The sequence below is a fragment of the Montipora foliosa genome, chromosome 12, assembly GCF_036669935.1.
Source record: "Montipora foliosa isolate CH-2021 chromosome 12, ASM3666993v2, whole genome shotgun sequence".
NCBI lineage: Eukaryota > Metazoa > Cnidaria > Anthozoa > Scleractinia > Acroporidae > Montipora > Montipora foliosa.
Genome location: NC_090880.1, coordinates 17,206,270 through 17,221,269, shown reverse-complemented (window position 1 = coordinate 17,221,269; position 15,000 = coordinate 17,206,270). Strand labels below are relative to the sequence as shown.

Genomic DNA, 15,000 nt, shown 5'->3' with positions numbered 1-15,000 from the left:
GTGAAATCACCAAATTTGAGGTTTTGTCGAGGAAAACCATTCACTGAAACCACTCCAATTTATTTTTGGGATAGTTCTCCCATATTGTATGATGTGAACGAGATGGACTAATCGCGAAAAACTAACGATATTGCAAAGTTATATTTTGAGGTGACGTTTCGACGACCTGAGCCACCGTTGTCGATCTTAAGTCGCTAAGATTAAAATTTAAATACTTTAGCTAGGAATGCTTGATCAGTGTACAGAAATCTAATTCATGACGTTTGAAATCATTTCTCTATAGCACAAAAGCCTGATCCTTCATTGGATGTAGAAGGACCATTGAGTGAAATCAAGAATGCTGAATTTCGTCCTCATTCACCGCTCTTTGGGAAGAAGGAGGCCTTACTGAAAGAGGGTCTTGAACGCCGCCGACGTTGTATATCCTGGCGTTGCTAGTGGTGAAATAGAAATAATTAGGACTCACTTAATTGAAAGAGTGAGTTTACCAATGTCCAGAAATGCACCTACTGAGATGCACATTTAATTTTAATAACTGTACCATTAAAATATTTAAGTCAACTATTCATTTATCGCCGACCAGTTGTCTCAGTTGGTTGAGAAACGGACTACTTTGCGGGAGGGCGTGTGATTAAAACTAAAAACTCCAGCCTGACCAACACTCAGGGACTTTGTTTGTGTGTTTGTTATTTATTTGTTTGAGCAGGTTGAAGTTTGGCAGCTATTCAGCTTGTGGACTTGCTACAGTATATCCACTCAACCATGCACTCACAAAGGACAGCCACAACACCGGGATTTTCATCCCCTACTCTTCTCGAAAACTGTGTGGGTTCATTAACGTCCCGCAGGGAACTTACGAACTTGAAAGATATTTATGAGACGGGGCCTACGGTTTATAGTCCTTATCCAACAAAACTTGAAAGTGTAACCATTTGCGGGTGTAATTGACTAATTTCACTATCCCATAATGCAATACGTTTTTTTGGAGGCGGTGGGGGTCTTTACATAAAAAAAAATACAAGTTATTTACTCTTCGGACTGTATCATACTTCAGTGAACTACATATCCATCTTGTGTTAATGCAAACAACCCCCCCCCCCCCCCACCCCTATGGTGAAAACCATGACTTAGACTCTCTAGTCTTCTCGGAGAAAGACGATGAACCGTAGGCCCCGTCTCACAACCTTTCACTGTTCACAACCCAGTGGGACGTAAAAGAACCCACGCACTACTCGCAAAGAGTAGGGAGAGGAACTCCAGTGTCGTAGTCTGTCCTCTGTGTTATAGCTAGGGGATCGAAAGATCGAAAAATGTAAAAGATTAATTGGGTCTCTCTCTCTCTCTCTCTCTCTCAATATTGTCATCGTATCGTATTTCTTTGGTTAGGGTTACCGTAACTGTATATGTTCGATTGAAGAGGACACTTCATGACAATTATATCTACTGTATTTCCGGAGACTAGTGATGATGAATTTGAGAAGAAGGATAAGGCGACAGTATTTCGTGATGCCGCATTACTTCTCGCTCGACCACCGGTACACGGCCACATGTACACCCCACTGAAAAATGCTTATGGTGTACAGCAAGTTGTTAGGGGAGGTACATTAGCATTAGAGTTTTGAAGCAAGCAACTGTGGACAATCTTCCTGTCGGTGTACGTTGGATCACTGGCTTGATCTGATCGGCGTAATTACAAGTTGAGAAACTAAATATTTTAAGCATAGAAGCAATCCAATGTAAACTCTCATTGTACCTGAAGAAGGCTGGTTTGGCCAGCGGAAATATAGTACACCACTAAAATCAAATCTACGTTGTATCAGCTCTTGCTTAAAATATTTAATTGGCTCCTATTCCCATTTGGATGGGGATGGGTCGCAGGAGATTCAGGAGAAGAGAGGTGATCCTGATCGCATTAAATGAGTGACTGTCTCCATTTAGGGCTACTAGGCTTACAAAAAGCTGTCTCTGGAAATCATGAACATAGACTTGATATGACAGTTGGGCTCCTGGTTCTCCCAAATACGCAACTTTCAACTTCCATTAATATCTTTTGTCTTTATTTTCAGTTGTTAGGAACCCTGTTTCATTCCTGGCAAGATTTACTGCACCTAAAGCCGGAAAATATTCACTGGATTGGGCTTGCACAATCAGTTACAAATGTGACCCACTTAAGCACAATTATCTTGTATTTGCATGCCTGCCTGATGGAATAATAAAACAAATGCTCCATGACAGTATTGTTTTCTTACTTTTGTCCCCATTTGTTCTTGTCTAGTTTTCTGGTGATGAAGTTTTTCCCGTGCGGATCCACTGTTTTGGTCACTAAATGATGAAGTTGTCGTTTCTTCTTCCTCGTTCCTTCTTCGTTCGTTCCTCGTAGTTAGTATCCGTCGTACTGTACCCGGAGAAAACCTCTCGATGCAGAGTAGAGAACCAACAAACTCAACCCACATGTGACGCCGAGTTTGTGAATCGAACCCGGGCCACATTGGTGGGAGGCGAGTGCTCTCGCCACTGCGCCATCCCTGCACCCCCTGGAAACGCAGAAAAAAGGCAAGGCAAACAAAGCTTTTAGAAAGCCAGTTGTCTCACTGATACATGGCACAACCTAATAGGTCAAAGCTTATCGTGAAGCAAAATCACTCGCTTCTACCACCGACAAGCCTATCGTTTGAGAATAGAATTAAATTGATGCCAAAGCATGAGGCCAAAAGGTCACATTCACATTAATCAACACCAAGAAACTAAAAATATCTCATCAAGAACTATTTTCTTGGAAGAAAATATATCACACAGTAGTATGGAGGTCCAAATCTGAAGTCTCATAGAACAAAAACCATTGCTAAATAAAATCTCAATGGAAGCACCTAAAAGAGGCTCGAGAGATATAATAAATATTTTTATTCAACGGTACACTTTCTATCTGTTAATTTTCCTATGGACTGGTACTAAACAGGAGCCCATCTGGAGCGTGCAACTTCCATACAGCGTCTGTGAAACGGCGTTTTCACAAGTAGGTTTATATTTAGACTAGCCCTTCCCGCGAATTAGGTCAAAAAACAAAGGCAGTTCCGCTTCGGTGACCCTATGACGTCAGCTTAATTTCTTGTAATTGGTCATCGGGCTCCTATGGGAGTCTCATTAGCGGGAAATTCAATCTAAAAATAACCTTAGTTGTGAAAACGTCGTTGCACGAAAATAGGTAAGTTGCACGTTCCGGGTGATGGGCTCCTGTACTAAACTGATAGTAAATCTAGAATTACGAGAGAAAGTCACAAGGTGAAAAAAAAAGCCGAGAGTCTCATGATAACGAGAGCAAAAATATCAGCGGTGAGAGCGAGCTCCTTTGTCGTTTTGGAACAGTTTATAGTGTTTTTCCTGGTTGTACGAAATTCCTCGAATAAGCGCCGCATCGGCGGTGCGGCGCTTATTCGAGGGCGGCGCTTATTCGAGGGCGGCGCTTAATCGAGGGCGGCGCTTATTCGAGTAAATACGGTACCAATACCCTGGATTATAGACTATGATAACACCACAATCGACTTCGCATGCCTCCAATCTTACATCCAACAAATTTTCAGTGAATTTTTTCGCCAATATCAAGAATAGGCTGCTGCCTCGCCAAGGCTCGCCAGCAATCATAGCGGTATCACAAGGATGTAAATAAGTAATAATTATGAATGATAAATATACAGATATGGACGATAAACCGCAGGCCCCGTCTCACAACCCTTCAATGCTCATAAACGTTGACTCGCGTGGCTCGCCATGTTAGCTCGTATGACTCGCAGCCATGGCTCGCATGACTCGCTCGCTCGTACATTGTCCTCACTCATCGATGAGACCACATAACAGCAAAACATACATTAGTCAAATAGAAGGAGTCCAAGTGCTGAAACTGGTAAACCGCTAAACTAACTATACAAAAATAAATAATTGCAGTAGTCATTTATAAAATAAATAGAATAACTGTATATAATGTGAATACATACATTAATTGGCCGAACACTAAACACTAGGTACGCATTCAATCCTTCCCGAGGCAGCCGCATATACATCAGTAATAATAAAAAGTAAGATCTAATTAAAAAAAAAAAAAAGTATTTACAATTCTCAGCTAAATTAATTAATTCGGGACAACCGGTATTGCTGGTCATTTGCATAAAAGTTCAGCGATGTTACAATCAAGGGAGGCTTAAGGGCCCACTGACTTATTTTTTGGGTTGCGTTGCTAAGGATGTAATGGTCAAGTAATTTGAGAGAATTTGGCATTATTTTGGTCAGTTTCCAACTTTTGTAAACCAATGACCCTAAATATGACGTCATCATACCACGCCCATGGTCACGTGACCAATAAAAGAAAACTCTAAATTTCTCTCCGTGCTACGCAATTTGGGTATTTAATCGATGGTTTGACAATTTGTATTCGTTTTTGCATCCAGCCAAGCATGGTTTTCTTTTTATTTTGAAAAATGTTCTTTTTAAAGACATAAACGATAATGAAATACCCATAACTTTTTCAAAAAAGATGATTTTAAAAAATCAATACTTAGCTATATTCTGTATTTGGGGGTGAGACGTGCCATGTAAAAAAAAAATTAATTCAATTTAAAACCGCCGGAAATTTAGCATTTTTCTTAAACCGGAAGTCAGTTCGTTTACGCATGCGCAGTTGACCTGAGAACGAGCGCGAGGAAGGGCGAGGAAAAACCTTTGATGGAAACAACAGTTTGTGCGGTGACTTTTGCTTGTCAGTGGGTTTTCTTGTCAGCTCATATTATGACGTCAGCTACTGGAAGTCACATTTCACTTCCTTAGCAACGCGCGAAAAATCCGTCTGTGGGCCCTTAATAGACCGTACCCCTTATGACGCAATGCATCAGAATTCTTTTGTTGAGTGACTGCTAGAACGTTGCATTCTGGTAATTATAGTAGTCATTCAACAAAAGAATAGGTCTTATTCACGATAGCCGCCATGTTGGTTTGCAAATTGTCATGCAAATTAGCCATGTGTTAGGCTGGGGGGCAAACATTGGAAAAAAAGGCAAATTGCGGAAGATCGGCTCGTCAAAACATTGAAATAACATTGCTCAAAGTCCATTTTAGTGAATAGAATTAATTACCTTTTATAATAATTATATATCTTTTGATTTCCTTTGACAGTTTAACTTCCTACTTCGTTAGCTGCTCATTTTTAACTAAAAAAACGTCGAAGTAACTTGGCAGTTATACACTTCTGAGAAAAACATTCATTGAACGTGAAACAAATCATCTGTGTGGCTAACATATTCGTTATAACCTCTCGAACTTGTTTTGTTTGTCCCCTCAGAAGTGTGTGGCTAATTTGCATGATAATAGCAAACCAACATTGCGGCCATCGTGAATAAGGTCTATTTTGATGCTTTACGCCATAAAGGGTAAGGCCCAAGGGCGTAGCTAGGGGGGGGGGGGGGGAGTCCTGGGGTGCCCGTGACCCCCCTTTGTAAGCCGTTTTTTACTCAAACAACCTACAATATTCAGGTTGCGAAAACGCGAGGACCCTCTGTTTGACACAGTGTGACCCCTCCTTTGAAAAATCCTGGCTACGCCCATGGTAAGGCCTATTCTTGAGTTTGTTGCTAAGGCGAGGGGTCTGCATTCATTGCATTCTAAAGCTATGTAAACCCTCTTTTCACGCGATATATAATTCACGTTCACCCAACTGAAACAACTAATTCGGATTCTGTTTCCCATAGCATGTGTACAGACGCCCGCTCTCTTCGATGTTTGAGGCTGTTTACGTTTCAAAAGTAGATTTTCTTATATATAATGACTTCTCGTTAGGTCTGAGGTAAGTCTCTTTGCAGACTATTTTTCAAACAAATGGTAGGGTGAATAGAAGGCAATATCGCTAATCATGACTACGCCTTCGTGCTACAGAAAGTGTACTCAACTGTGAGGATTTTGAACCATTCTGCTGATCCCAAGTGATTAACAACTTGGTACCCGTACCAAATATTAAATGATGTTTAAGAGGCAATGAAAAAAAAAATTAAATGAAATATATAAAATGTTCTATCCCTCCTTGTTTTTGCCATTTTAAAGAAGACAGATAATCAATGACGTCTTCCTCTACGTTTTTCCCGACAGAGAAAGTGCATGAGAGAACAAAACACGTCCAGAGGACTAAAAGTATGAAGTATTATCATGTTGAGATTTGTTCACAAGTATTCACTATTAAATGTGCAACATACCTTGAGATTCGGTACGACAAGCATAGTGAAAAGTTGACGAAATTCGCATTGGGAATATATACAGAGACAACACAGGCCCTTTATGTTAAGTTGCAGTCGTTGTTCAACGTTTTTCAAGCTGATGCCCAAAGATTTCTACAGTATATGTGTTACAACGTTCAGACAATGATGCACCATGAACACGTATTTTTCATAACAACTATCTGCATTTGAATGCAGTTTTTATCGTGAATCAAATTTTCACATATTCACCATTACGATGCAGTTCCTTTTGTGACTCACCGACCTATTTTTATACTATAAGCTAGCGAAGAACAGATCGAGGAAGTTCTTACAAATATGAAAAACCTGCAAGAGAAAACTACCGTTTTCGAAATAGCCTCAAGCCATATTTCTACGTGGTATTTACAAAAAAATGGTCTATTAAAGTGCCTATGAAATGAAAAATTGAGGTATTGAAAAAAAGGCGAATTTGAAAGGCCTTTAAAAGTGAAGAAGAATGGTGTTTTCCTTTTTGTCATATCTCATCTCGTTCCAGAGATATTCAAGATTTTTGTATTATGCAAAAATCTTGAATATCTCTGGAACGAGATGAGATATGACAAAAAGGAAAACACCATTCTTCTTCACTTTTAAAGGCCTTTCAAATTCGCCTATTTTTCAATACCTCAAATTTTCATTTCATAGGCACTTTAAATTTCATTCTCCTAACGGCCCGTATTTAAAGAAATGAAAATTAATGTAACCCTAAAAATGCAGTGGTTAATTTACCTTTATTTAACTAATAAGACCAAAATTTCGTGTGTTAGTCCCCACCACGGGACACAGCACCACAGTCAGCCAAGTAACCCCTTTATACAATGGTGGTTTCTCGATAAAAATGAGATGTACTGCGTTCCAGTGTGAGTGTACGTACGCGTGGGTCACTCATTAAGGAGGTCGTGCGCTTCACTGTTTTGTCAGATATCCTAGTCCTGGTATGGATCGATAAACTTTGATGTGCGACAGATCCAACATCGAGAAAAGGTTGCAATTTTCTCTGTCCAATCCATTCTTCTTCTAAGGCGTGTGATGCCCTAACGGTGACTGAGGTCGTCTTTGAAGTTGCAAAGTTGGGCATCACTTTGTATGCTATCGCTCTTATGGCGTTCCTGATGTTTGGTAGTCTAAGTGAATAGATGAACGGGTTCACGGAACTTGGGAATAGAATAAAAGTAAGTTCCAAATCCCTAAATATGTGATGTGTTCCACAGGGATAACTGCCAAAATTGAGAGCAAAACTGAAACCGATTGAAGGCAGATTTAAGACCACAAAAGCTATAAGGAAAAACAGGAACGTATTAGTCGCTCTTTCATCGCGTTTTGCCAATTTGGAATGCACGATTTCAGAATCTGAAAGAGATTTAAGGATTTTACGTTGAGCCTTAAAGCTGTGAGAAATATTATGATTGACAACGACTAAAATTATTACCGTAAGAAGAATAATGGTGTTTGCAAACACGAAAGAGTATATGATAAAATCGACATATAGATAAGTAAAAGGACAGGCGACTGAAATTAGCCACATTAGTAAAGATACAATTTTTACTCGTTTAATTGTCACTCTCGAGCGATACTTTAACGGCGACGTGACGCTGATGTAGCGATCCAAACTTAGGACTGCAATTCCAAGCACAGAAGCCGAGCAGGATATAAAGAATATGAGATGTAAAGTCCTAATCAATGTGTCGTGATAAATCCCCATTCCCTCGAGTACGTGAAATGTGATAGATAGAGGAAGCACGCCAAGGCCAACGATAAGATCGGCCGCTGCAATGTTCAGCAAGAAAATATTGAATGGCGTTTTCAAGGTTTTGTAAGGATCTTTGACAAACGCGACACAGACAAGAAGATTTGCAGGTGTTGTGATTAACATTAAAACAGAAGATACAGTAGCTGATGTGAAGGAGAGTATTTGAGGTGCTGTTGAATTTTGACATTCTGGTGGCTCTCCTAGGCCCATGGCCGTGATGCACCGTGACGTTTGTGGGAAGAGATAAAACTACTCGATTTCTCAAATACTGCTGCGCTCTCCAAAGAATTTCCTATGATGAACATCCGTCTATTTGGCAGTACTCTCAAACTAAAATGCAAATTTTCAGCATTGATTCAAGACTGCTATTATTTTTATTATTATGATTATTGTCATTATTAATATTCTTAGTCCACTAAGTTATAATTATTGATAAAAAGCCGCATCATTCGTAGTCTTCTTATCAAGAAATATCCATCCGATCCCGGCCTATAATTAAGTTAGCATAAATTAATATCCATTTTCATATAGCTAATTTTACAATCAAAGACATTAATTTCTTTTGGGAAGAAAATGATTGTTTACAACAATTTAAATTTACGCATTCTGTACAAATATTAATAATACGCGTCTTTGAGGAAAAAATTTTCTGTAATTGTCATGGTCTTTCAATTTCAAAGGGAATATGTTTGAATTCAAGTTAAGGAATACGATCGAATTCATCTGCAGTGCTTAAAAGCGCGTCAGTTTTATTAACTAAACGTATCAGTTTTGATATCCACAGTACGGTCTAGATTACCTATTTTTGAAAAAAAAAAAGGAAATTTTGTCATTTAATTTTGACATGTTAATTGGCTAGACGTCTTTAAACATCCTCTTCCTGAAAGTTTTTTTTTTACTATAATATTATTTAAGAAATAAGATTTCCACTTTTTCTTCAGGGTTAACCATTTAAAACTACAGCTATCACGTACGAGATTCCCAGGAATATTCCGATATGTTGCAGTATTATTCTACTGTTAACTTTGTTTTAAATTTAGAAGATCGTTTTAAGAAGTAAACCAGACGTGTGATATCAATGTGCAGTGTTTGAGGTAAATTTGATCGGGGAATGGAAATATATGCATGGTAGACTATGAATTTTTGAGATGGGAATATAGTCAAAATATCTTCAGTTCCATAACTGGTGTACGCATAAACGAACCGTACTTTTCATGATAATTGTTTCATAACCTGCATTTTTTTAAAACATGATGGTGTGGCTGCTGTTAACTATACATTTAATTGCCTGAAATTCTATGAACACAATACCAGATACTTTTGGTTTTCCGAAATGATTAAAATTGTAATTGAGAGTATTCTTGACGAACAACGATCACTAGCTTTGGAATAACAGCCTAAATTTGAAGGTTACAAAAAAAATGTGCCGCAAATCAGACTGTATTAATTAAGGAGCAAAGGATTAACTCAAAATCTCACAATGACAAGCGAAAACCCTTTCACGCTATCTTTCCTTTTATTGAACTACAGCTAGGTGGACACTTGTATGCTTTGCATTGCTTTATCTCGTTAAATAAAAAAAGAATCATTTGTACAGGTGTTCAGGCCCAAGCTTCTTGCATTGTCAAAGCGTGGAGGTTACCTAAAAGAAAAAGTCGTGAAAATAGTTTTTGGACAATAGAAATGAACTTTTATAATAAAAAATATGATTAAATCTATATAAAGAAGGTGGGAGGTGTTTTCAGGATTGAGATTTTAGAAGACCCTCTTGTCTAAAAGATATGAAGGCAAATTGCTCAGGTTTTGCCATAAGAGCAATTTTTGTTATTAAATGATACGAAATCTCCAATTAATTTCCGACTCATAAATTACACCTTTGGCCGGAGCCTTGTTAGACTGTTCACAGTCCCCTATTTTCCCGTTTGATCGTCGCGTTCGAGCACAAACTGACGCCGTCTTTGTTTTTAAACAGCGAGCACAAACTGGGGAGAGCGACATAACTCCCCCCACCCACTCGGTAGTTATGTCGCTCTCCCCAGTTCGTGCTCGCTGTTTAAAAAAGAGACGGCGGCAGTTTGTGCTCGATCCCGACGATCAAACGGGAAAATAGGGGACTGTAAACAGTCTATAGCCTTGTATTTTTAGCTTGCCATTTCCTACGTCAATTCAAAAGTCAATTGATGCAACTGATTGATACGTAAACGAAGAGAATGATTGCACACATTACGGACTGAGTAGACAATACTTGATGAGAGAAACAGTTCTAAATATGGTTTGACTTAATTATAAAACGCAAACTCGCTCCAATGTGCTGTGGCAGAGAAATGTGAGTTTTAATGTGAGTTTTAATTTCTGCGTCGGTCCGTGGTGGACGTATTAAATTCTAAAGAACACTACACCTTTTTTGGCCACGGACGCCGGATACCGGAGTAAACATTTCGCAAGGCAGGACTTTAGTTTTCCAGAAAGTTAAACTAATAGCCTCTAACAGTGAAATTAGCAATATAAATGTGGTTGTGTCAAGAAAAGTAAATAACGAAAACAGCTCACTTCCGCCAAGAGCTAACTCTCCTACCCCACGACCGTGACCTACAGCGTCATCGTAACCATAGTAACAATCGTACTAGCTATTCCTAACCCTCTGATTTAGATTAGTGTATTACAGTTAATCAATAGAGAGATTCAGCCGGTATTTGCGTTAACGTGAAACTGCACACGGTAAACGGGTGGCTCAGTACTTGTCATGGTACTCGTGGCCCATTGGGGACACACCTTCCATTAATTCAGCCACATATTACAAAGAGTTGCTCATCTCGCAAAATGAAATGCACTGCAAACAAAATAAATTCTAACTCTTGACATAAAATACAATCCCACTCTGAAAACAAAATAAATCCGGCACACCGCAAACAAAATAAATCCCACACTGCAAACAAATCGTCATCGGAGACACCAAAAAAAAATCCTCGCACACTGCAAACAAAGAAAAAATTGCACACTGCAAACAAAGTAGCTTTACAAACTGCAAACAAAAAAATTTCTTCGCACACTGCAAATAAAGTACCAAACACTCCCAGAAAAATCCGCGCTGCAAACAAAAAGTACTGCAACGGGTCCAACAAAACAGGTTTGTCGAAATCGAAGGTGTTGGAGCAAACATATCTTGGAATTTCGGCACTCCTTGTTCAGGAACACTTTTGATAGATAACGTTTTTCATTCTGAGCAATTACTAGCCGGCATTCTATTTCAATTCCTCTTCAAGCATACAATGGCACGAAACGTGCTGATCGAGGAAAAGGTTCCAGCTGGAGTAATATGGATTGGACCAACGATGGTGGACTTGGTATAAAAGACAAACTTAAAAAAGACAGACTTTGAAGTTAGGGACTGAAATTTCTGTTTGCAGTTTGTAAGGATACTTTGTTTGCAGTGTGCGAAGATATTTTGTTTGCGGCGTCCAAAAGTTTTTTTGTTTGCTGTGGGCGAGGAATTTTTTTTTTTTTTTTTTTTTTTTGGTGTGTGCGTTGACATTTTGTTTGCAGTGTGGGGATTTATTTTGTTTGCAGCGTGCCGGACTTATTTTGTTTTCAGAGTAGGATTGTATTTTATTTGAAGACTGGGTTAGAATTTATTTTGTTTGCAGTTCATTTTTGGGAAAGGTGTGTCTCTTAAGGGCCACCGTATCATAGAAGCGCGTATTTTCTCTCATTTTATCTTGTTTCTGCCTTATCATAAGTTGCACACTTCATGTGTAGATCACAGGCGAAAAATGCGCTAAAATGAAACAAGTTTCTTTCATTTTCGGAAAAAACGCAAATTTCAGCCTCAACTTTTCCCGTTTGTCGTTAACACGATGCTTAATCTTCTTAGTCACTACTCACTCTGTTCTTCGGCCTGAAGCACAGGCTATGGCAATAATAAGAATAATGACGAGCACACTGGGAATGCCTAAGAATCCATATTTTCGCACAAAGCCCATAAAAGTCATTTTCTCTAAAATAGAAAAGAAAATACTCCTTAATTTTCTCCTGTTGTACGTCGTGACTTTGGTCAGTAATTTACAAACCCAGCAGAGAATTTTTATCAGGTACTAGCTATCCAGAACTAAAGCCATTCCAGGTATTGTATTGTAACGGTAGGTGCCGTGACTATCTTTGTCTCTCTATTAAACTTCGACAATGCGTTTGATTTCATTTCCCATTAAGTTTGTCTTTGTAAACAAAAGAAACAACAAGTCCAACAAGTTTGCAGTTTGCAAAGTCGACCGGCAGACGAGCTGCCCTATTATATGTAACCTAAAAGGCAAGCGTTTTTGGCGGAGGAGGGTGGGGGAAGTCACTTCTCTTTCTCTCCCGCCGTTAACGGGATGAGGACTAGAGAAATGACGACCACTACGGCAAAGACGACGACAGAAAGTCAAGATATTATTGGTTAAAACTGAGACGAAAAATTCGTAGTGCTGCACCTGCGATCAGCAGTTTATATTTAGTAGATTTCTTTGCAGGTTCTCCAAAAAAGACGACGTGACTTGACTGTATTTACGGACGGTTTTGACCAGAACGTGAGGATGCAAGACAAAACCTTTCGTACGAATCCAATATATATAGGATACTTTGACATCATACAACGAACAAGATGGAATATAGTTATCATAGTCGTAAAAGACGTAAGACAGTGCAAAGTTATATTTTAAAGAAGCGTTGTCGTTGCCGTAGCCGGCGTCGCTTTATTTCCCCAGAAACGTCTGTAGGGAGGCTACCATCAGGGGCACTCAACGAGAATATAGTTCAAAACCACTTAAACATGGCATTGTAAAACATATTTTTGTATTTAAACGGTAGATATAGGCATATTTTTATTCCCTAAAAATTTTTCATCTGTTCGGATTTCCTAGCTGAAAGTCAAGTGATCCGAAAATTATAGGGATCAAAACGTACCTTTTCGAAAATTTCAGCCAGAAAAAAGGCTTCCGAAAAAAAATAGGTGACCTTTTTAGGGTAAAAATCCTTTAAAAATGGGCAATTATACCGCTTTTAGGGGCTCGAAGATCCTAGGACAGGCAGGGAAGCAAGAAATTTTACAACCAATGTTCCGAAAATTCTAGATATCAAATCGTCTTCCGAACAGATATTTTCCGAAAATTGACGTTGGGTGCCCTTGTACCATCTTCGTACCGAGCTTTTCTAATTCTCGTAACCGACGTTTCTTCATTGGAATCGAGTGCCATTTTCCCAAAACTGCAAACTGATGATTCCAAATTTTCGCTATCCCCGGAAAAAAAATTGGTATTTTAAGTTAAAGGGAGCATTTTCCATCATTAAAGTGTATACCTTCTGGTCGTTCACTATCCTTGGAATATTCAAGATGACCGTCAGTCTCTCCACCTATAATTTATTTTAAAAAATAAAGCTAAGTAACTTAAGTCCTTGTGATAAAGTAATGAAAAGTAGTTTATTGTTCAATACTACCAAGAGAAAATAAGGGGACAGAGAGGGAGGCACAAGGCGTTGGCCGGGATATGTTATGTCCAAGAAAGTTATTTTTAGACGAGCGGAAGTCTTTGTTCTAGCGGAAGTCTGTCTTCTGAGACGTCTGCATGCAGTCTTGCCTCGCTCTCAGATTCTTAGTGAAAAGAGAAAATGATGGCGCACGTGGAAGGCTGATGAATATATATTTTCTTTCAAACATCGGACCGAGGTTGGCCTGCATGCGGACGTCTGGAAGACTTCCGCTCGTCTAAAAATAACTTTCGTGGACATGACATATCCCAAGGGCTGGACCGGGAGCCTCATTCTCTGTCCCCTCATTTTCTCTTGATACTACTGAAAAAAAATGCAAACGTACAAACCAAAAATTTTAATACTAGTAGGTGACCGTTTGGTAAATTCTGGTCAATTTTTTTTTGTTTGGGGGGGGGGGGGGGGGGGCTGGTTGGAGGAGGAGCGAGAATCAGCTATGCAAAGTCCTCATCATCATCATCATCATCATCATCATTATTTTTTATACACGGTTACGAGTACAAACATCTCTGTAAAAAAAGGAATAAAAACATTATAGGCATCACTGAAAACTGTATACGTATACCAATTCAACTTCTATCATTCTGAATATTACTACTATTAGAAACTACTATTAAAACATGTTTTTCATGAATGCCGTATCGGAATTAATTACCAACCGTCGAAAGCTAGTCAGAGATGTTGCTTGTCTAATAGCGGAGGGCATACTTTTCCAAAGGACTGCATCACTGTAAATAAAGCTATTCTTATAATGGATAGTACTAGTACGTGGCAAGGGAACAGCAAGCTTATTCTCAGAATCATGTAAATTGTAGAAATATGTGCAGGATTGAACGCAAATGCGAAAATTACAAAAGTTACAATGTTTTGTCACCGTGTAGTGAGTGTATGGATGCGACAATGACCGTCGATATTCAGAGCGACAGATCAACTTGTAGTACTGTCTTGAGGTTTTACTCTTATCGAACCAATAAAGAAATGACGGCTTGGGAGAAACGCGAACAGCTTCAAAGAACAAACTTCAAGGCCAACAAGAGCATTAAAGTCTAATTATTTTGCCGGTGGTTACCGTTGTAAAACTTGCAAGAAGCCCATTTTGTATATGGAAGGTTATCCAGACGACGGCAATGATGTGGAGGCCAGAGAAAACATCGACACGCCGAAAGGAAAACGAAAGCAACATTCACTGCCAGATTCCGAGCCTTCAGTGAAGCAATGCCGTGATAGATATATGGAGGAAGAGTCGGATTAAAGTGCTTCGCCCTCGCGCAAAGTTTTTCACTTTCAGTCGAGGATGATTTCACATCGACAATCTTAATTTTATCAGTTTCAGCTGTGTATTGCGTTCCATGCCATTAGCACTAGATCGGTTTGAAGAAGGGAATAGTTTCTGATCAGTTTTGATTTTCGTTTCAAAAACTGTATATGGCGACATTCGCTTTTCGGTAGTTTCAGTTG

At 39.1% G+C, this 15,000-nt stretch overlaps 2 protein-coding genes and 1 long non-coding RNA gene across 5 annotated transcripts in view; 1 reads left to right on the top strand and 2 right to left on the bottom strand.

Annotated features, from left to right (window-relative positions):
- Positions 1–2,234, top strand: part of LOC137978563 (uncharacterized) — a 20,465-nt gene extending 18,231 nt beyond the window's left edge. For all 3 annotated transcript variants that reach the window (XR_011118190.1, XR_011118189.1, XR_011118188.1), the window contains 2 exons: positions 284–478; positions 2,067–2,234. This is a non-coding gene — a long non-coding RNA (uncharacterized lncRNA). The remainder of the gene's footprint in view (positions 1–283; positions 479–2,066) is intronic.
- Positions 2,235–6,960: 4,726 nt separating this feature from the next.
- Positions 6,961–8,324, bottom strand: LOC137980209 (trace amine-associated receptor 9-like). Its single transcript, XM_068827600.1, has one exon. The coding sequence runs from the start codon at positions 8,230–8,232 to the stop codon at positions 7,084–7,086; it is 1,149 nt and encodes a 382-aa protein (XP_068683701.1). The 5' UTR covers positions 8,233–8,324; the 3' UTR covers positions 6,961–7,083.
- Positions 8,325–9,526: 1,202 nt separating this feature from the next.
- Positions 9,527–15,000, bottom strand: part of LOC137980909 (uncharacterized) — an 18,628-nt gene continuing 13,154 nt past the window's right edge. Inside the window, exons 5-7 of the mRNA XM_068828305.1 lie at positions 13,354–13,407; positions 11,905–12,016; positions 9,527–9,664 (exon numbers count right to left, since the gene is read on the bottom strand). Coding sequence (XP_068684406.1) covers positions 9,661–9,664; positions 11,905–12,016; positions 13,354–13,407 — 170 coding nt within the window. The 3' untranslated portion in view covers positions 9,527–9,660. The remainder of the gene's footprint in view (positions 9,665–11,904; positions 12,017–13,353; positions 13,408–15,000) is intronic.

What these genes read in the sequence shown, in the direction of transcription:
- LOC137980209 (XM_068827600.1), bottom strand. Translation starts at nt 8,232, where the DNA reads ATGGGCCTAGGAGAGCCACCAGAATGTCAAAATTCAACAGCACCTCAA.